General features: G+C 38.7%; 1 protein-coding gene and 1 long non-coding RNA gene across 5 annotated transcripts in view; one reads left to right on the forward strand and one right to left on the reverse strand.

The window, feature by feature from the left end:
* Window positions 1-22,476, reverse strand: part of LOC143154784 (matrix metalloproteinase-14-like) — a 57,424-nt gene extending 34,948 nt beyond the window's left edge. For all 4 annotated transcript variants that reach the window (XM_076326769.1, XM_076326751.1, XM_076326778.1 and 1 more), the window contains exon 1: window positions 21,596-22,476. In XM_076326769.1, coding sequence (XP_076182884.1) covers window positions 21,596-21,727 — 132 coding nt within the window. In that variant the 5' untranslated portion in view covers window positions 21,728-22,476. The remainder of the gene's footprint in view (window positions 1-21,595) is intronic.
* On the forward strand, window positions 1,798-9,537 carry LOC143145080 (uncharacterized). Its single transcript, XR_012991599.1, has 2 exons — window positions 1,798-1,815; window positions 8,784-9,537. It is a non-coding gene; the product is annotated as an uncharacterized LOC143145080 (long non-coding RNA).
* Window positions 22,477-23,693: the final 1,217 nt, after the last annotated feature.

The following is a 23,693-nucleotide window of genomic DNA, read 5'->3' on the forward strand; positions in this document are numbered from 1 at the left end:
AGATAATCGGTTGCACAGAGTGTATGGTGCATGTGCGTCTTTCAAAATTGCACAAATTATTTTTCTCGATAAAAGAAATAAAAAATGTAGAATAGAATTTTTTTCCACGAGGCTCCATTTAAGAGAGAATCGGTTGTAAGGAATGCATGGAGCACGCGCGTCTTTTAAAATTGCACAAATTATTTTTCTTGATAAAATAAACCAAAAATTTAGAATAGAATTTTTTACAGAGCTTTAGTTTTGAAGATAATCGGTTGTAAAGAGTGTATGGAGTACACGCGTCTTTCGAAATCGCACAAATTATTTTTCTCGATAAAAGAAATCAAAGATATAGAATAGAATATTTTACAGAGCTTTAGTTTTGGAAATAATCGTTTGTAAAGAGTGCACGGGGCATGCGCGTCTTTCGAAATCGCACAAATTATTTTTCTCGATAAAGTAAACCAAAAATTTAGAATAGAATCTTTTACAGAGATTTAGTTTTGAAGATAATCGGTTGTAAAGAGTGCACGGGGCACGCGCGTCTTTCAAAATTGCACAAATTATTTTTCTCGATAAAATAAATAAAAAATGTAGAATAGAATTTTTTACAGAGCTTTAGTTTTGGAGATAATTGTAAAGAATGCGTGGAGCACGCGCATGCCATAAAAAATGGTGCACTCAAAATCACACAAATTATTCTTCACGATAAAACGAACCAAAAATGTAGAATAACATTTTTTTATCAAAGCTTTTGTTTTCGAGATAATCGGTCGTAAAGAACGCACGGGGGACGCGCGCGCTGCAACGAATCACGCGCTCCGTTCAGTATTCGTGATCGATTATCTCGAAAACGAAGACTCGTACGAAAAAATATCGCTCTACTTGTTCGGTTCGTTTTTTCAAGTAAAATAATATTATCCCCCTTTTTAAAGATAGAAACCACCGCATTCGCAAATTTTCTCAATTCTTTCGACGAGTTCGTACGATTCTTCAATCGAAATTGCCCCGAACGTTTCAATTCTATAAAAATCGACCAGAAACGTTTCTTCGATTTTAGTTTCCACGCCCCGATATTTCCGTATCGAGTTCATGACACAACAAGTTCGATAAGATTAAGATCTGAAGATTGCAACCATATTTCTTGATGCACGTGCTCTTTATACACGCGTGTTTGCAGAACTATTGCAAAACCTCGTATAAATACGTGCTACCTTTAATACTCGGGAAACGAACGCGAGAAAATGAAATTTTAACGACTTTGACATTTCCTGGTGTTAAGATACAATTATGATAATTTAATAACACGTCCTTAGAGCGAAATAATAAACGTAACAAATTCAAGTTCGCATGCCACGAGACGCTTTACTCTCTCTCTCTCTCTATATATATATATACGACCCATGTTGCTCGAACGAAATACACGATAATTATTATTCCATCGTATTCAATATCTCGTACTCGGTTGCTTTCATAATCGTTTAAGATCGTAGTCGCTGCTCGCGTAATACGTACGAAGCCACGCGAACGTTTGTATAATCGAGAACGCGGAGCATCGAGTGTGCAATGTCTCTGATAGTTGCGTTATTGTACACGCAGAACGTTATCTCGTCGCGTTATCGCTGATAACGCGCTCGTAGGAAAACGCGCGTCCACGGTGGAAACGTGGCTAGCGCGCGGCGCTGGTCGAAAACGAGCGGAAAGAGCACTTCGATGCGAGCTCGGTTTTCATCGTCGCTATAATACCGCTATAGCTGTACAATGGTTACGTGTGTGTCGCCTATCGTGCGACTATAAAGCGTGACTCACCGCCTTAAGGGCCACCGGATGCATAAGGTATGATGCACGATCATCTGAAATCTCGCCACGTTTGCTCGGCTAGTTTAAGATCTAGGCTGTGGCAGAAATTTCATGGAATTTCAACGCGGTTAGAGAACTGCGCGGCAGTGTTTCTCAAATGTCGCTCGAACGTGGCTCCTCTTCGTTAATAGATCGTATTCGCAATCGTTGTCCACCCTGGACCGACTGGAAATCAAATCAAACGGGAAAGTGAACTCGAGTTGCGTCGCTTTCCGGTCACGTCGGTCCGCGAACAGAATTCGCTTCGATCGTGAGCTCAAACTTTGAAGGTGCAGTTTCTTTTGCAAATGTTGCGAGTAAAATTGAGAATGTTTATTTTAATCGTCGTAATAGATATTGGCTGGGAAATAAAATAACATTGAGTTACGAATGTTGGGTTACGAAGTTGTGAAATTTATTTTTGCACTCTGTAGGAACGTTGGTCTATGAAAAAACGTGTGATTCTTATTTTTTTTTAATACTATTTAGAATACTATTTAATACTATTTTTAATTCTACTTTTTGGTAGAATTTGTTTGGTATTAGTTTCTCCGGAATACTTTCAGTAGGATTACTTGTACTTTTGGAGTACGTGGTTTATATTTTTGGGGCGGTTAGGGATGAAACCTTTCGGAGATTTGCGTTGCTGGATAAAATCGAATCGTCGTCGTTTTGCATCGATGGCGACTAGGTCAACGACACACGTTGTTCTTTATTTACCGATCACGTGCATGAGAAAGAACATACACGAGTGTACCCTGATTTTCAGTCATCGGGCGATCGATAGACTGAAAATCGAATCGCTCCGAGACGCGTGCACCATTTACTGGACTGTGTCGTTGGGGTATCGATTAGGGTAAGGCTAAAAGTAGCACACTATGGAGATTAAGTAGTCGAAGCGAAAGTTGGCAGACGTTACTTCTTTATTACCAAGTAATAGTGTTAAAAACGTTCCTCGATCGATGAGCCATCGTTTCAGAACGTTTCATTCAATTCAATATTTTTGGATCAACTTTACTCATAAATGTAATCAATAAAACCACGAGACACGAGTCGATAATTGAAAACGAATCGTAAAAGAGATTAACATTTCGAAGAATAAATCACTCTTTGGAACAATGACTCCAAATTCGTACGTTATTCGTCCGAAGGTCCCCTATCAACATGACAAACAAGGAAAAAAATTAAAAACACAAATTATCATATAAATGTAACCTTCGTAACAAAGAGATGATTATTACCGTAACGTGAGCCCGGGACGAGAAGGAGAAAACTGAACCCAAGAGAGAGAAGTTGTCAACGTTCGGCAATAAAAAAAAAATTGTTTAACCCCTCATGGTCGACAGCGTACCGATGTATGTGCATAAGGAAATTTCCCTGGAAGTCGCGGCGGTCGTCATCGCGCAGACGTGTGACATCATTGTTTTTATCAGATAGAAACATAAAATATTTTACCTCCAGCCATTGTTTACAGAGACCAAGTATGCGTTCACCATGATAATTTAACAACGTACCCCATCGATGCGCAGAACAAATATTAAAATATACTCGAAGAAGTATCGTTGCATCGTTCTTGTCCACGAGATAAATTATCTTTCGATAAAATAAGTAACAATTGTCACGGACGAATTCGAAAATCAAACGAAGTCGAAGCAGACGTTATCCAGACAGAAGTATTATTTTTACGAAATATTTCACGGTACCTATTTACTTCTTTTCTTCGTGAATTGTAAAATATATCAATAAGTACTATTAAAATGAATAAAAATGATTGTAGATGAGTAATCGAAGATCGAATTCGATGGAAATGTTACCGAGACCGTACCATTTTTAGGAAATATTTCACGGTACCTATTTACTTCTTTTCTTCGTGAATTGTAAAATATACCAATAAGTACTACTAAAGTGGATAAAAATAATCGTTGTAGACTCGTCTACAACGATCATTTTCGATGTAAATGTTACCGAGACCGTATCATTTTTATGACATATTTCACGTTACTGGTTTCTTTTTCGTAAAATTTCTCCCGGCGGATCGGATAGAAACAATCGAATTAAATTGGCCGACAGGGTGTGCAAAAGTTGTGTCGTGGATCACACTCGAACGACATAAAGGCGTCCATTGGTGTCGATGTCGTCGCGGTGGTGGAGAAAAAACATTGGTACAAAGGCAATCGTGCGACCATTAACGTGAAAATATATTATGCGGTCGTACAAAGCCTACGGTGGACGATCGGAGATAGCTTTAGTATTCAAGAGACGGCCTGGAAGAAGATGCGAAGGCGTTGAATACTGATGTCGCTCGCATCGACAAAGACCTCTTCAAGGTCGGGGTCGCTACTCGACACTTGTGCACCTCTTGCCTCTTCCCGAGTAACAGATGTCCCACGATGCATCTTCGTTGCACCGTTAAACGCGATGCACCGATCGGTTCGCTCGCGCGCTCGCGAAACGAAACGTACCCTAACGTGGATAACCACTTCGATTTTAATTCTTCGTTCCTAGAAGCGATCGATTCTCAAGGTTCTACACTGTTCTTAACCCTCTTTAGGGAATTTCCTCTTCTTGACCCCTCTTTAGGGAATTTCCTCTTCTTGACCCCTCTTTAAGGAATTTCCTCTTCTTGACTCCTCTTTAGGGAATTTTCTTCATAGACCTCTTCGATTTTAATTTTCTGTTTGTAGGAGTAATTCGTTTCCAAAGTTCTTAGCTGTTCTTAAGAATCTTTATGGAATTTTTTAACACTCTTTAGGGAATTTTCTCTTCTTGACCCCTCTTTAGGGAATTTTCTTCATAGACCTCTTCGATTTTAATTTTCTGTTTGTAGGAGTAATTCGTTTCCAAAGTTCTTAACTGTTCTTAAGAATCTTTATGGAATTTTTTAACACTCTTTAGGGAATTTCCTCTTCTTGATCCTCTTTATAGGATTTCCTCTTCTTAACCCTCTTTAATGAAATTTCCTTCATGCACAACCTGTTCGATTTTAATTCTCTGTTTTTATTATAGGAGCAATTCGTTTCCAAAGTTCTACATTGTTCTTAACCTTCTTTATGGAATTTCTTCTTTTTAACCTTCCTTGTAGAATTTCCTCTTTTCAACACTCTTTATGGAATTTCCAATTCTTAACCTTCTTTATAGAATTTCCTCCGTTGATAACCTCTTCAATTTTAATTCCCTATTTCTAGGAGCAATACATTTCCAAAATTCAACACTGTTCTTAACCCTCTTTATGTAATTTCCTCTTCTTAACTCTCTTTATGGAATTTCCTCTTCTTAATCCCTTTCATGGAATTTCTTCTTCTTAATCCTCTTTATAGAATTTCCTTAACCCTCTTTATAGAATTTCCTCCAAAGATAACCTCTTCGATTTTAATTCCCTGTTTCTAGGAGCAATACATTTCCAAAATTCAACACTGTTCTTAATCCTCTTTATGTAATTTCTCCGGAGATCGACAAGACTAAAATATGTAAAAGCTCAAGATTTTCCTAAGTAAGATTAAATAAGTAATACCTCGAGGAACACGTGAAAAATTGGTCACGTTTTTCGTATTGTTAGATCGCCTTAAGAAATCGATCGTAAAAGACGATAATTTAAATTGCAATATTATAATCCATCCTTAACAGGAAATATTAGGAAAAATTTCTGTATCGAATCGTTGCGTACAGTCGCAAGATCGTTATTATAAATATCGTCACGTTGGCGTCACAGGAAAATGCTGATTCGACCGATGGCATTGCCTCGAGGTGAAAGTGCAGGAAGACGCGTCAAAGAAATTAAAAATTTAAGTTTTATGCCGTCATCGGTATCATTCCACTCCACTGTTTAAATTTACTTCAGATTATTCGTTTCTACGACGTTTTACAATATCTTTACCATTTTTTTACTCTGACCTCCTTCGATCGTATACACAGTTTACATTTACTCCAGATTATTCGTTTGTACAATGATTTAAAATATCTTTACCATTTGTTTACTCTGGCCCCCTTTGATCGTTTACATTTACTCCAGATTATTCGTTTGTACAATGATTTAAAATATTTTTAGAATTCTTTTACTCTGGCCACCTTTGATCGTTTACATTTACTCCAGATTATTCGTTTGTACAACGATTTAAAATATCTTTACAATTTTTTTACTCTGGCTCCCTTCGATCGTATACACAGTTTACATTTACTCCAAATTAATCGTTTGTACAACGATTTAAAATATCTTTACAATTTTTTTACTCTGGCCCCCTTCGATCGTATATACAGTTTACATTTACTCCAGATTATTCATTTGTACAATAATTTAAAATATCTTTACCATTTGTTTACTCTGGCCCCCTTCGATCGTATACACAGTTTACATCACTCCAGATTGTTCGTTCGTACAACGATTTAAAATATCTTTACAATTTTTTCACCCGGCCCCCTTCGTTCGTACTTATCTTCTCGCGATCAAATGCCCGATTTTTCAGTTTCTCGCGCTTCCGCGAACACCGAACATGCACAGGTGTTTGACCCTAACTGACCTTACCCGACCTAGGTCCGCGGCGGGTCAGGTAAGAGGCCAATTTAAAATCTTGCGTGCACCTGTTCGTGAAACGGCTCCGAGATAACAGATTTCCGAATAAAACCCGAGGCAACGCGACGTCCGTTTTCTTAATTCGTTTCCGCGCGGAATTAAAATGTATCGCGCAGAAGTAGGTAGCTGGACATCCAAGACTGACCACCGTGATTCCACGAGGTCGAGATTTATTCGAATTCAGAGTCGATCCCGCGATAGAAACGCGCTCACCACCAGAAAAACGGTCGAATCGTTGCGAAAAGAATCGTGTACCAATTCACTATTATTTACTAGAACCGCTCGAGAAGTTCGTCTCACCCGCGAACGGTGACAATATTTAAATTTTATTTACGCATGTCGAAGCCGCGTTCCTTCTCTCGCGCAACCTTTAAAATTGACATTGATGGCTCGTCGAGAAAATTAACTCTTTCGTTCGAAAACACTCGACGATATTTTCGTCGGTTTATGACCACGGACGAGACTACGTTCCAGAGACAAAAGAGACAATCGAAGTAGGGGAGTATTGCGACAAATTAAAAACGACAAAAGCAATTTCGTCCGTGGAAAAGATTATGGTATCAATTGTTGTAGTAATGCAATTCGTGTCGCACGTTCCACGATCGAATATTCGAAATCACGGACGCGAAGTGGTAAACAATTTTTTTCATTCCTCGAACGAATATTTAGCGATTCATGATTAATCGAACAACTTCTGCAGGAAATCGTGTCTCGCGTTACGGCATAATGTTTTCGAGCAAAAAAAAGAAACGACCGGTGACATTACGTACATCGATCGAACCAATTAGAGACCCACGCCTCGGTGGAATAAATCACACACGGAGGAGGGGGAAGAAGAAAAAAAAAAGAACGAAATTGTAATACACGTCCAATTCCGTGCGACATGCAGAGAGTTTAATGCATGGATGTCTTATCGGGCGATAAAGTCGTTCGAATTTACATTTCCAACTTATCGAAAAACAGAAGTTTTTACTCTACTTTAAATCAGTTCGGAGTACGTTTCAGTTAATGTTAATTGTGCTTCGAGCGTTGTTCGATAATTTGAATAATTACGAGCTGCCGTATCGTCGAATAACTCATTGAAGATCGATCATTTTTATCCTGTTTCACTGTTAATTGTATTTTTGTTTTTTTTCTTAAATATTGTTTAGGGAAATCGCTGATCGACGAACTCTTATGCTAAAAAACACGCGTTACAATTTATCCGCAAAATAACTCATTGAAGATCGATCATTTTTATCCTGTTTCACTGTTAATTGCATTTTTGTTTTTTTTCTTAAATATTGTTTAGGGAAATCGCTGACCGACGAACTTTTACTCTACAAAACACGCGTTACAATTTATCTATGAAATAACTCGTTGAGGATCGATAATTTTTACTCCGTTAATCTACTAGTTTTCTTTTTCTTTTTTTCTTTTTTTAAATATTGTTTAGAGAGATCGCTGACCCATGAACTTTTACAGTACAAAACACGCGTTACAATTTATCTATAAAATAACTCGTTGAGGATCGATAATTTTTACTCAGTTGATCTACTAGTTTTGTTTCTCTTTTTGTAAATATTGTTCAGAGAGATCGCTGACTCATGAACTCTTACAGTACAAAACACGCGTTACAATTTATCCGTGAAATAACTCGTTGAAGATCAATTATTATTATCCCGTTTCACTATAAATAGTGTTTTGTTTTTTTCCTTATATATTGTTTAGGGAAATCACTGACCCACGAACTCTTACGCTAAAAAACACGCGTCACGATTTATCCGTGAAATAACTTGCAAATCGATACTTTTTACTCCATTACACTATTAATTGTATTTTTATTTTTTTTCTCAAATACTATTTAGGAAGATCGTTGACCCACGAACTTTTACAGTACAAAACACGTGTTACGATTTATCCGAGAAATAACTTGCAAATCGATACTTTTTACTCCATTACACTATTAATTGTATTTTTATTTTATTTTCTCAAATATTGTTTAAGAAAATCGCTAACCCACGAACTCTCACGCTAAAAAACACGCGTCACGATTTATCCGTGAAATAACTTGAAGATCGATAATTTTTACTCCGTTTCACTATTAATTGTATTTTTATTTTTTTTCTCAAATATTGTTTAGGAAAATTGCTAACCTACGAACTTTTACAGTACAAAACACGTGTTACGATTTATCCGAGAAATAACTTGCAAATCGATACTTTTTACTCCATTACACTATTAATTGTATTTTTATTTTTTTGTCTCAAACATTGTTTAGGAAAATCACTGACCCACGAACTCTTACGCTAAAAAACACGCGTCACGATTTATCCGTGAAATAACTTGCAAATCGATACTTTTTACTCCATTACACTATTAATTGTATTTTTATTTTTTTGTCTCAAACATTGTTTAGGGAGGTCACTGACCGACGAACTCCTAAGATACGAAACGCACATTGCAATCTATTCCTGGTGGCAAAACACATCGATAAAACGGAGCGAGTGGCTGCCATTTGCGGAAAGAAACAATCGCTGATTCAACCGGCTCCGGAAGTAGTTCTCGTTGCTCGCGCGCCGATTTTCACAAAGGCTGTCGCGTATCGGGGTGAACCGAGCGATCGTTTTATTTTTTTTCTTCTTTTCTTCTCTCTGTTATTTCTTTCTATCGCGCCGATAAGGCCGCGCGTTGCGTTACAATTATGCGTCAATGTCGATGATGCAAATCAGGGTTATCGAGAACATTATTGGTGACATCATTAGGGAGATGCATCGTGTGAAAACAGATGAGGATGTCGAAACAGTCGGGGATAATGGATCTGGAGTAGAACGTTTTTGGCGATGGTTAGTCATAGGAAACTTTTCCTATTGTTTAGGAGTCGCTTTGTTGTTCTCTTAAAGTGCTTCTAATTTTAATTGAAAAAATTCTACGCGAGACAACCAGTGCACTACGATGCATGGCTAACAGAACGAGGAAAGACTAATCGAATGTCGAGAATGAAAAAAGAAATTATGGACCATGGAAATAAATATACTCGAGGAACCTCTGGTTGACTATGAAATACTTGAAACTCTTTGGATAATAATAATTGATTCTAACATGGTTATTTCTGGTTCAAGAGAGAAGGTACATGTTGTCGAACAAAATGTCTACTGTGATCTTTGCACGTATCGATTCGAAGAATATAATTTATATTATTCATAAGCTATATAATTTTATTGTCGTTTATATTATTTAAAAGGGAAACATCTTCACCGAAAAATATCAGGTTGTTTGTAAAGTAATTTTCTTTCCCAAAATGGAGAATATATAATTTAATAAAATTTTGATACAAGTTGTCGAACAAAATGTCTACTATGATCTTTGCACGTATCGACTTGAAGAATATAATTTATATTATTTACTAGCTATATAATTTTATCGTCGTTGATTTTATTTAAAAGGGAAACATCTTAATTGAAAAATATCGAGTTGTTCGAAAAGTAATTTCGTTTTCCAAAATGGAGAATATATAATTTAATCAAATGTTGATACAAGTTGTCGAACAAAATGTCTACTATGATCTTTGCATGTATCGACTTGAAGAATTTATATTATTCACAAGCTATATAATTTTATCGTCGTTGATATTATTTAAAAGGGAAACATCTTCACCGAAAAATATTAAGTTGTTTGAAAAGTAATTTCCTTTTCCAAAATGGAGAATATATAATTTAATAGAATGTTTATACATTCTAAAAAAATCGTGTTTCATTTTCACCAAAAAAAAACGAAATAACTTTCCAAACAACCCAATAATTTAATACTCGGAGAAACCACCGAAATCTCTGTACTTTGTACCATATTGTAAATTTATACGTTGTCTCTCGATTCTCACGATCGATCATGATCTCGAAGATTGCTTAGAATCTTACGTTTATCAACATTTGTGTATCACCCTTTACTTTATCGTAGTCCTGATTGGGTGGTTGCGGTAGCGAAATTATGTCGCGAGCAACGATAAATATTATAGTCGTGTTTCTTATCACAGCTGGAACACGGGTTTACCATGTATTATTCATATTCTAATATTAATATTCATTTATCACGCGGTACCGTAAGTTCGCGATTGGTGAATAATTTCACAACTGGGCAATGCCACGTGATCTTGTCTCGTCGGATGATTTCTATGAATCGAATCGAAAAAAGGAAAAAGAAAAAAAAAGAGACGACGCTACAGCCGACGAGAATCACTGTATTTTCGTCCCGCGATGACTCTTTATCGCTGACATAATTTTTAACGAGCTTCCGAACGCGCAAATGTTCAAGCGCCACGATGCGTAACATCGCGCGCAATATCGTGAGAATCGTAACGGAAATTATATTCGAGAATTAAACATTTCGCGGTCGTGGAGAATGTAACGTGACTTCTTTAAAATTGTTACGTCGGTATTTAAAAAAAAGAAATGTGCAAGTCACTATTTCATCACTCGTAGCTAGAAACTTGAATTTATATTAATGAACTGTTCGTTAAAATTCTAATATACGCTGTGGTCTGTATATATTAATAAAATGTAACCATCGAAAGTTACAAAGTTGGAACATCGTTGTTAAAATTCTAATATACGCTGTGGTCTGTATATATTAATAAAATGTAACCATCGAAAGTTATAAAGTTGGAACACCGTTGTTAAAATTGACTCCTAATGTAAATGTAATATGTTCTATGAGAATATTAATAAAAATTAAGTTTTCTCACTTTTTGTGGGTGCTTTTTGGCACTTCATTGAACAAAACTGTTAGAAGAGGCATTTCTGTATAATACAGAGTGTATCGAGAATAAAGAAACATTGTGTACTTAATGTAGTAATATTTTTCGTGCAAATACTAATAGAACTAAGTCTTCCCTCTCGAATCATTCAAGTGTCTAAATCCAATTACAATCGTGTAAATTTTCCCAAGTACCCAAGTACCGAAATTGTACCCAAGTACTCCTCAATTCTTCCACAAGAATATTTTCAATAAAACGTTTGCATACGCGGTGAAAAAAGTTTCCTAATTTCAAAAATTGGGTCAATTGGTTAATTTCAAAGGGTTGCCCCAAAAGTTTCGATTTGTGCACCCGATGTAACACGTCCGAGTCTATATTGGAAAACACGAGTTCGCGTAATGGAAGAATCAAGTTCGTGCGATTCGCGACGCTCGTGAAACGTTATTTTCGAAGCAACGCGCGTGAACAATATTTCCCTTTGTTCCGCATTATTGTTCGTTAGAGTGGCCCGATGGAATGTAACGGAGCGGCGCGTGGCCGAGGCCGTGGAATTTCGAAACAAAAGCTTCCGTAACAAAGGTGGTACTTCCGTGGTCGGTGGACGAGTGCATCTTTCCCGAACTCGTGTGTTCTCGTGACGTCGGCTCGTTCGCGAGTCATTTCACCCGACGCGAGTCGTGGCTTTTGCGCAACGGAACGATTACGGTCCCGTCGGCTAATTGCTCGTTCGTGGCACGTCGTGTAATGATCAGCTGCGATTAGTAATTGTAATAAGCCGTTTGCCAAGATCATTGCTATCTTTGCATCGGCAAGTACCTTCCGTGAAGCTCGATAAGACGCGGAAGGTACGATGGTGGTTGACAGCCACCTTCGTGACTCAACCGATGCGTTTTCAAATACGTCAGAGTTCGAAGGAGTTCTTAACGGCTGTTCGAATGTCGCTTAGAGCGGGACGGTATAGGTGTACGAAAATTTACGGGTGAATTTTCAATGTTCTTGTAATTAACAACCGTTCGATGATTGGATATTTGTATAGGTTTGTCGGTTTTCTGAGATTCTCGGTGAAAATGTTCTTACGTATGGTGCACGATGTTTCTTTATTCTCGATACACTCTATGTTATACCGAAATGGCTCTCTTAATTATTTTGTTTGAAGAAATGCCAAAAAGTGGGGTACTTCTATTAATATTTTTATAGAAAATGGTACTACGTTAAGTACATAGTGTTTCTTTATTTTCAATACACCCTGTATTATTTAGAAATGCCAAATAGCTTCCACAAAAAATGAGAAGACTTAGTTCTATTAATATTTGCATAAAAAATATTACTACATTAAGTATATAGTATTTCTTTATTTTCAATACACCCTGTATTATTCAGAAATACCTCTTCTAACAATTTTGTCCAAGAAAGTGCCAAATAGCTCCCACAAAAAATGAGAAGATTTAGTTCTATTAATACTCTCATAGAAAATATTATTACATTAAGTACACAATGTTTCATTATTTTCAATACACCTTATATTACCCAGAAATACCTCTTCTAACAATTTTGTCCAAGAAAGTGGCAAATAGCTCCCACAAAAAGTGAGAAAACTTAATTCTATTAATACTCTCATAGAAAATATTATTACATTAAGTACACAATGTTTATTTATTTTCAATACCCCCTATATTACCCAGAAATACCTCTTCTAACAATCTTGCTCAATAAAATGCTAAAAAGTTCCCACAAAAAGTGAGAAAACTTAATTCTATTAATACTCTCCTAGAAAACACTATAATACATTAAATATACAATGTTTCTTTATTCTCGATACACCCTACACTGTCCAGAAATACCTCGCACTTTGGACGACGAGGTTATGGCAAAGCTCCCACGAGTAGTGTGAAAAGTTCCAGGAAAGGAACGGGAAAAACTGTCGTTCGAAATTTAATGAACGTTTCCGTAGAAGTGTTTTTTTTTTTTTAGTAGAGAGGTCGCTAATTGAACGTGTCGAGTCGATTAAATCTCGACCGGTAGGAGAATACTTTTCACGAGCCATTGCTCGCGAGAGAGAGATGAATATCAAGCAGACGTTGGATACGTGAAAGAGCGAACGATCGCTGGATCGAGCGACGATGAGAATATCTATTTGCCGATCGTTAATATTCCGATGACGGTTAAATCGTGTACCGACTGCAAATCGGCAACGACCGAAGGCCAACATTCGCGATCTTACGCTGTGTGTATTTCCGTGTCGAGGTACATACATTATTTACCATTTCCTAGTATGATCCGACAGCGAGAGAAAGAGATGCGAGAGAATCGATAGCTTGGCACCTTGCCGATCGGCGATTTTTCCGCTAACGTTGCTTTCGAAAAGATCTGCCCAAACAAAGAATCTCATGGGACGTTCTCTGCACGAGTCTACGTCGAAACCTCGATATTTGCTTGAAAACGGGGTCGATGAGAACCCACGAGTGCCGAAACCGCGCGCAACTATCGAGGTAATCGATCCAACGACCTCTTGCGCAATTGTCTGACCACGGAACCGCTTTTTGTCTCAAAGACCTCAACTTTCGATTTTACTTGTTGCCAAGCGACCATTCCCATCGCTCATCAATTCTATGCAACGAGGTTCGCGTGCAAATACGGTAATTCCCGCTTTCAAGTGTGGAAATTTATCTAATGTTATCCGATACCCCATCGATCGATTTCAATCGACACTTTGTTAACCCTAATGATTTAGGGTTAAGCCATTGAAAGAGGGACAAGTATCGAATGCATTGTAATTATATTTTTCTTTAACAATCTGAGCTACTGTAACGATCGAACGCATTCCCTTGGTCCTCGTTGTATCGTAACACCGAGTATCGAATCGTAGATTGCAACAAAGTGTAAATAAACAAAGACTCGACGAACTTAGGAACGCTCAAAGTATAATAAAACATCGAATAGATCGTCCTTGCATCGAATCGTGAACGAGAAGATTAAATTTTGCTTGAATTTTCCACGAAAGCGACGATTCTCTTGATAGCGGGGTAGATGCATTCCCTTAGTCCTCGTTGTATCATAACATTAAAAACACCAGTTTTCTACATTTGCAATATTTCTACCCAGACACCTCGAGAGAACAAATAAACGCAGTACGATTAATATCGTAACACCGAGTATCGAATCGTAGATTGCAACAAAGTGCAAATAAACAAAGACTCAACGAACTTAGAAACGTTCAAAGTATAATAACACATCGAATAAATCGTCCTTGTATCGAATCGTGAAGAAGAAGATTAAATTTTGCTTGAAGCTTTCACGAAAGCGACGATTCCCTTGATAGCGGGGTAGATGCAAATAAACAAAGATTCGAAGTTATAAACGTTCAAAGTATAATAAAACATCGAATAGATCGTCCTTGTATCGAATCGTGAAGAAGAAGATTAAATTTTGCTTGAAGCTTTCACGAAAGCGACGATTCCCTTGATAGCGGGGTAGATGCAAATAAACAAAGATTCGAAGTTATAAACGTTCAAAGTATAATAAAACATCGAATAGATCGTCCTTGTATCGAATCGTGAAGAAGAAGATTAAATTTTGCTTGAAGCTTTCACGAAAGCGACGATTCCCTTGATAGCGGGGTAGATGCAAATAAACAAAGACTCGAAGTTATAAACGTTCAAAGTATAATAAAACATCGAATAGATCGTCCTTGTATCGAATCGTGAAGAAGAAGATTAAATTTTGCTTGAATTTTCCACGAAAGCGACGATTCCCTTGATAGCGGGGTAGATGTAAATAAACAATGACTCGACTTACAAACGTTCAAAGTATAATAACACATCGAATAAATCGTCCTTGTATCGAATCGTGAACGAGATTAAATTTTGCTTGAATTTTCCACGAAAGCGACGATTCCCTTGATAGCGGGGTAGATGCAAATAAACAATGACTCGACTTACAAACGTTCAAAGTATAATAACACATCGAATAAATCGTCCTTGTATCGAATCGTGAACGAGATTAAATTTTGCTTGAATTTTCCACGAAAGCGACGATTCCCTATCAAGCGGGGTAGGTAGCCTTATCTCGAAGCGAGGTCAGTGGGACGCGGTCTCGGTGTCGGTTAACGCGAGTCGATCGTAATGCTACGCGTCGAACACGTGTTAAAGCTGCCACCTGTCGTTTTTGTAAGTTTTACTGGAACACGTCGCCGTGACGATCAAACGTGTGCACGAACGTACTCCTGGTGCACGTTTTAGCTGGCACGTTGCCCGCTACGATAAATTCGTGTCAATTACGAGCCAAGATCGCCCCGGACAAAGTATTACGTGTTGAGCGACATATCGCGATTACGTTGCGATAAAGCCCGGTACTGTAATAATTATTGAATAAATTACCGGTTGTCTGCGCGATTGTATTTCTCTCCTCGAATAATTGATTACGTTTCTCACGCTGATACGATCCAAGCCGTGGTATCTTATCTGTCACTATTCGTAGAAATTCTTTGTTTTCAGTCGAACCCGTAATCAGTTGAATAATAGATCCGGTTGAAAGAAAACGATATCAACGAGAACTCGTTTGTCGTTCAACGTCATTGTTCCGACTGATTAAAAGTGTATACAAAATGAGTGTAGAAATTTACATCGATGAAATCGTTCGAAATTTTGTTATTGTAGTTAGAAGTTTGTGTACAGTTTGAAGAAACGTCGATTAATTGATTCCTACGTAAAAAAAAAAGCGAAATAGAAACAACGAACCTGTGGCAACGTGTCTGATCGAAGTAAGTACGATTCTACTGTTTACCTTCTCCATTCTTACTACTTGCAACGAGCATTCAGCCTGGTTTCCATTTGACGTATAATAATTTTAATATATCAAGTGTACGGATTAATTCTCGGTCTGTAAATTAATCCAACCGGAGTAAAATATTTGAATTAAACTTTTTTCCCGCCACAATGTAATATCAAAATACACGCGTGAGACTAACTTTTATAGAAATTGAATTTCTAATTAAATTTTCTCTAATTATAGAAATTGAATTTCTCCGCTTCTCGAGGCTTTACAATCTTTGAAATTAACCATTCACGTCACGATTTTCGTAATAAACAATAGTGTTTTTTCACCGTTACTAACTCGACTGAAAATTTCAATCGTTCCTTGTCATCCGTGCAAAGAGATTCCAATTGTTTGTACCTCTATTTTGTGAAAATAATATCGTACGACAGGACAATAAGACGACGAAAAGAATTGTTTTTATTAAACAGAAATTCGACTGTCCTCAATCACGAACGAAACCACGGTGAAACGTAATTAAGGGTGTGAGGTCTCATGGGTTTTTCACGTACCGCGAACCTTGGAGATAAAAAAGTGTTCGCGTTTGTGTTTACCTGAACAGATAATTACGACGTTATCGTTCGCCGTGATTGCCTAAGCGGAGCGCACGAAATCCGCTCTTTAGAAGCGTGATTTCGATGACCGTCGTTTGGACAAGGTGCAATTATCGACTCCGTTAAGACCGTTTATTTATTTAACACCAACGATCGATCGAGAGTCGAACACCAGGGATCTCGACCGTAAGTAAGTCTTTCTAGCGATACAAATCGTTTACAACGACACGAGAATTGTTTATGGCACAATTTGAATTATTTTGAAGGAGAATTGTCGTGGATACAATTCCTTGTTTCTTTCTTTTTTTAAGTGTTCACTTCGTTTTCTTTTTCTTAAAGAAGTCAAGTGTAATCGATATACACAGTACTCTCGAGAATTTTCTTCTTTTGAAATTTTCCAATTACTTCGTAAATCTTCTAAGATTTACAATCTAGTGATTTACGACAATGCTTTCCAAAGGAAAGAAAAATAAAAGTGGAAAGAAACAGTTCGTGAGAACACGAGAACTTCGAGGATAACTACCATCGAGTCGTTACTCCATTAAAAAATTCTTTTCAACTTTCGCGATAGAATCGAACACGAATTTCTTACTTCGAATTTGTCAACGAGACAATTTCTCACTCGATAAATTGAGAAATATTTTCAAGTTCAAGTTCCGTGACAGAATCGAACACCAATTCCCTCTTTCGAATCACAACTGGAACTCGTGTGTTCGAGAAAATAGTTCCGAACGATTCTCGTGAGTAAAATTATCTTATCTGGTACCATCGAACGCGTTCAAGTTCTCCGGTAATTTTTGTGCGAAAAATCGATCGTCAATATTGACCTATTCACGCCTTAACGTTAATAGCAACGTTTAATCCCGGTCTATAAATGTTTCCAGTCCAATGGTACGTCTATTCGAGTCGAAGTAGAAACTGCAGCCTGTGATCAGACTCGAGTGAAACAGAATTTTTTCGTCAATTATACTTTCGTGTCTCTCGTAAATATTTTCTCACGTAGGCAAGATTTTTCAGTTTTCAACGTTCGGTGAAATCTCGAGTTTTCCTTTTTTCTGTGTCTCTCTTGGTAACGTGGTTCTCGATTCTGGAGAATCTCACGGTTCGAATACCGATCTCGAGCCGCTACTTTTCAATGAATCGAAGGTCAGGAACGAGTCATCGCGCGTACCTGAACTTTGTCAGCGAAGGTAGCCGAGTGACGTCACATTGTCCAACCTTATGTCATTACGTCGAGAACCGGTCTCGGTGTTTCTGCATTATATACACCGCATACCAGTCGCGATACGTCGAATATAAAAAATCGTTTATGCGACATTCCTTCCGTTCCGATCCGCGTTGTCCTAACTTGCGAGAAGAGCATTGGATTTGCAAATGAAATTGCAGATCCGCGTTCACTCTTCGTGGAAAAAATTACGTCGAGTTCCGAACAGTCGAGACTTCCGAGAAAAATGCAACTTTAGAAATTTTAGTGCGTCTGGACCAAAAAAAAGCCACCCTGAATCGTTTACGAAAATTGTTTACGGTACAATTTGAATAATTTCGAAGGAGAATTGTCGTGGATACGATTCTCTGTTTCTTTTTTTCTTTTTAAGTGTTTTTAAAATGCTTTATATTTTTTATCAGTTGATCCTATATTTTTTATTAGTTGATCCTATATTTTTTATTAGTTGATCCTATATTTTTTTTATAGGATCAGTGTATAAGTAGGTTAAAAGTTTGGATAGTTTTTCGTTCTTTATATTTTGTACAATTGTATTTGTTACAATCGTTGCAAGGTGACTCTGCTTTGTTATTTTAATCCGTATTTAGAATTATTCGTAAGGTTACTTTGTTAACGTTCTCTGTACTCTTTGTTTTGTTTATGTACGTCGATGTGAGCGGTTTATCTACCCGAAAACGTACTCGATTTGGGAAAGAACACTCGTGGAAGCTGCTGAACGAACGTTGGAAGTACATTGCTCGAGATACGATCGAAAAATTAATTCGAAGAATGCTTCCTGGAATTGTTCGAGCGACAAACAAGTTCGAAGGTGAACATTTCGACGACATGTTTGAGGAAACACGACACAAATTCGTTTTACCGCGACTCGTGAACCGTATTTACGTTTTTCTCAAAATGAAGCGAGATACTCGAAACGATAAGAAAAAATAATTTTCTGTCGATATCCTTCGACCGACAATCGGGTAATTGGTAATATTTTTGTTATACAGGAATCTCTAACTTTTGACGGATACTGTACCTAAATATTTGCTATTCGGTGCAGTCTACAATAATAATAATTTAAGAAAAAAATTGCGTACAAAATACACACTATTATCGATCTCATTCTACGTAACATTCCCTTTGTAGAACGATTGTAAACTTTTGGCAGATAATGTACCTAAATATTTGCTATTCGATGCAGTCTACAATAATAATAATCCAAGAAAAATATTGCGTACAAAATACACACTATTATCGATACTGTTCTACGTAAAATCCCCATTGCAAAACAATCGCAAACTTTTGGCAGATAGTGTACTTAAATGTTCACGATTCGATGCAGTCTAAAATAATAATAATCTAAGAAAAAAATCGTGTACAAAACACATATTATTATCGATACTATTCTACGTAACATTTCCTTTACAAAACAATTGTAAACTTTTAGCAGATAGTGTACCTAAATGCTCGCTACTCGATGCAGTCTACAATAATAATAATCTAAGAAAAAAATCGTGTACAAAATACACACTATTATCGATCCCGTTCTACGTAACATTCCCTTTGCAAAACAATCGCAAACTTTTGGCAGCTACTGTACCTAAACGCTCTCGATTCGATGCAATATTACAACAATAATAATCCCAAGAAACCTACCGTCTTCGTTCTCGAAAATCGCGCTCCCCGATCAAAATTAAATTCCGCGCGCGGACCGACACGACTGGAAAACCGACACGCCCGGAACCGAAACAAATCTCCAACATCGTGTAAACGCGACCGTTTAGCTTCGACGTTCGAACTAGCAAAATGGCGATTATCTCGCGCTCGAAATCAATGCGCGAGCGTGAATCGCTCGATAGATAGCTCGGTATCCATTGTAATCTGTATATCGGCGTCACAAGAGATAAAACGTTTCCTCTGGAATGTTGTTCGCGTTGTCAAACGAACACGTAGCATCAATACGCGTGGCGGCAGGTATTACTCACTCGCGCGTGACACATTCGCGAAAAAGAAGAGAAAAAAAAAAAAAAGAAAAAAAAACCAACAACTCTGGATTTCGCGGCGATCGATTCTCCTCTCCTTGCCACGGTGGAAACTTGTTGCGTCCGCGTGTCCAATTTTCTCGAAAGGGCCGTGAAAACGCTTCCTATCCGATTGCGCAACACGGAGCTCGCGCGGACATTGTCGTCGTCTCGACGAAACTGGATCGGAGGAGATCGACCGCACTCGCTCGACCGGTACCATTCCCTGATTTTTTTTTCTTTTCTTTTTTTTTACTTTCTTTCTTTTCTCTTTCTTTTTTCCCTTCTCCTGTCCCACGATTTTAGAAAGAACCTGGGCGACGAACGCTCTCGGTTTGCAACACGGTCGTCCGAGGCGAGATACGCCGACGTGCCTCGCTTATCGATAAAATTCGTCGCTCGGATTGGCGATCCACGAGTCCATCCCCGCCTCACTGTGTATCGCGATACTTCGACTTTCCAGTCGAAAACGATCTTTACCGTACCGAGTGTACTGATTTTCGTCAACTGCATCGCGATTGCAAAGTTTCTGTCGAGTTTTTAGAATGGAAATTAATTAACTTTCGAATATTATTTCTTGGAAGAAACTATTCGAGTCAATGTGTATTTTTCGAGTTGTAATTAATAATTAACTTATCGAATTCTCGAAAGAAAATATTGAAGACAGCGTGTAGTTTTCAAGTGATAATTCATTTATCTTATAATTCTTGAACATTACCCTATCGAATTATTTAAAGAAACTATTGGAGTGTGTATCATTCGAGTCAAAATTAATTTATCGGTACTCTGTACGTGAGAACATTCTCCATTCGTGTTTCGGTTATTGATAATCCTAATTTTTGAACATTACCCTTTCGAATGGTGGAAAGAAACTATTAGAACCAGCATGAAAATTTTTCAAGTCAAAATTAATTTCGCGGTACTCTGTACGTGAGAACCTTCTCTATTCGTGATTCGGTTATTGATAATCCTAATATTTGAACATTACCCTCTCGTATGATGAAAAGAAACTTTTAAAACCAGCGTGTATTTTTCTAGTAAAAATTAATTTATCTGTTCATTGATAATCGAACTCTTGGAAAGTTGTCTCGGTCGCGAAACAAAGTCAATTTTCAAAATATCGCTCGTTTCTCTGCCCACGAATCGCCCTCGGGTTCCTCTTGACCCATCGCGTGTTCATTTTTACGAGATTAACCGACTATCGATTCCCGAAACACACGGTACAATTCTATTCTATCGAAATGCTTTGGATACTACATGACTCGCACCGAATCGATAAAATTGCGTGCGACGAAAAGAAAACGAACGAGTACTATAAATAAACAATCCTCTCGGAACACACATTTATCGAACAATACAAAAATGAACAAAGTTCTTTGTCCAGTGTCTCTCTACCGATCGTGCAAAGCGACGAACGCGTCTCTAAAACTTCGAACCGAACAGTCTCTGTAACTTTAAACCGACAAGTCTCTTTAACTTCGAACTGACCAGTCTCTGTAACTTTAAACCGACCAGTCTCTAAAACTTCGAACCGAGTAGTCTCTAAAACTTCGAACTGACCAGTCTTTGTAACTTTAAACCGACCAGTCTCTCTAACTTCGAACTGACCAGTCTCTAAAACTTCGAACCGAGCAGTCTTCGTAACTTTAAACCGACCAGTCTTCGTAACTTCGAACTGACCAGTCTCTAAAACTTCGAACTGACCAGTCTCTGTAACTTTAAACGGACCAGTTTCCGTAACTTTAAACCGACAAGTCTCCGTAACTTCGAACCGGCCAATCTCCATGTTTCCCAATCCCCAAAAAGTTCCCCGAATCGGAGATTCTCGCTTTTCGTCGAAAGATAATTAAGACAATCTCGAGAAATAAATACGTGAACGCTTACCATAGCCGCAGTCTGTGACAGAGCGGGTGGCGCGTTGTCCTCCGTCCTGACGCGCGCGACGAGTAACGTCGTCGCCAGCAGTACACTTCCGGTACACCATTCCCAGCGCGAAATTCCGCTCCGTCTGGCCATCTTCGGTCCTGGTCGGTTCCTCGCTAAAGGTATCTGTATCGGTGGACCGTACACTGGTGGATCAAGGGCCCGTAAACGTTTTCCCGCACCGGGCGTCGACACTTGACTGTCACACACGTGTTCCCTCGTGACCGCCGTACCGATCCACGTGTACCCTCGATCGGTCTCGATGGTGAAAATATCACCGACGATCGGTCGTTGATTGGCTCTCTCCCGTTCCCCGTGGTCCCGTTCCCTTCGAACCGGTCTCCTGGACCACCAACCGGCGACTCCCGTGAAACTTAATCGCGGTTCGTTCGCGATCAACCCTCTCCAAGGTGCAGAGCCGACGGTGGTCGCGCGGCAGCAGGGTCAGTCTCGAAACCTCGTTGCCACGACACTATCGATCTTCGCGTGTTCACCGCTCGCCGCCTAGCTCGGAGACTCCGTTTTGCGAATTTCTCTCGTGACGTCTCGCGCATCGGCCGTGGAGCTGGTTCCCTTCTTCGACGAAGCTGACACCTTCGATGCGTGAAGAACTTCGTCCCTTCGGCGAGCTGGTTCTCGGTAACGCGTTCAAGAGGAGGAACGCGTGGTTCACGGTGCGCGACGACGACGACGACGACGACAATAACGACAATAACGACGACAATGACGACGACGACGACGACTGTACGCCGCGGAAGAAACCGAAGGAAGAACGAAAATAGAAGAAGAACCGGGAGAGAAAGAGGTACGCGACGACCGTACGGGAACGGTGTTCTGTGAGTGTCTACCACCACTCACTGAATTATAATCAGTCTGCCACTGACTTTTATTGAAGTCTCCCACCACGCGGCCCCCGCAGCCGTACCCACCGAGCGTGGCCGGCTCTTGAAACTGGCTGTCATAACTCGCGGGGATCATAGCGCGCGCGCTCCTACTACGGTGACCGTGTTTCTCCAACGGAGAACAAGGGTGGACGATACAGGATCGAGGACGAAACCGGGGAAAATCGAGTTACAGAGGGAAGGATATGTCCTCGCGGTACGAGAGACCCTGGGTTTCTTTTTTTTTTCTCGCGTCGAGAACGATCGATAGATCCGTGACGTCTTCTTAATGGAATATCATCCCGTTAGGTGATCGTTCGGGTGTGTACGAGTGATCAGGGATACTTGAGATTCCGAGAGTGGCTCGAAACAGGGTTACGACGAGGTTTCCAGAGGGAAAACGACCAGAGGATCTGGAGAACTGTTCCTAGGGTCTCGATGTTTCGTTTCATCGGGTATGGAAGTGTGATCTTTTTGTTCAATGATCAGGAAGGTTGTATAATCGGAAGTCGAGAAGGATACTTGGGTTTAGATTTTTCTTTTCGTCGAGTATAGAAGTGTGATTTTCTTTTTCAACGATGAGGAAGGTTGTATAATTCTAGCAGAGAGTCGATTCGAATTGGTAGGTTTCGATTTTTGTTTTCATCGAGTATAGAAGTGTGATTTTCTTTTTTAACGATGAAGAAGGTTGTGTAATCGGAAGTTAAGAAGAATACTTGGGTTTAGATTTTTCTTTTCGTCGAGTATAGAAGTGTGATTTTCTTTTTCAACGATGAGGAAGGTTGTATAATTCTAGCAGAGAGTCGATTCGAATTGGTAGGTTTCGATTTTTGTTTTCATCGAGTATAGAAGTGTGATTTTCTTTTTTAATGATGAAGAAGGTTGTGTAATCGGAAGTCGAGAAGAATACTTGGGTTTAGATTTTTCTTTTCGTCGAGTATAGAAGTGTGATTTTCTTTTTCAAGAATGAGGAAGGTTGTATAATTTGAGTAGAGCGTCGATTCGAATTTGTAGGTTTTGATCGTTGTTTTCATCGAGTATAGAAGTGTGATTTTCTTTTTTAACAATGAGGAAGGTTGTATAATTCGAACAGAGCGTCCATTCGAATTGGTAGGTTTTGATTTTTGTTTTCATGGAATATAGAAGTGTAATTTTCCTTTTTAACGCATCAAGGAATG

This window comes from Ptiloglossa arizonensis, chromosome 1, assembly GCF_051014685.1.
Source record: "Ptiloglossa arizonensis isolate GNS036 chromosome 1, iyPtiAriz1_principal, whole genome shotgun sequence".
NCBI classification, from domain to species: Eukaryota; Metazoa; Arthropoda; class Insecta; order Hymenoptera; family Colletidae; genus Ptiloglossa; species Ptiloglossa arizonensis.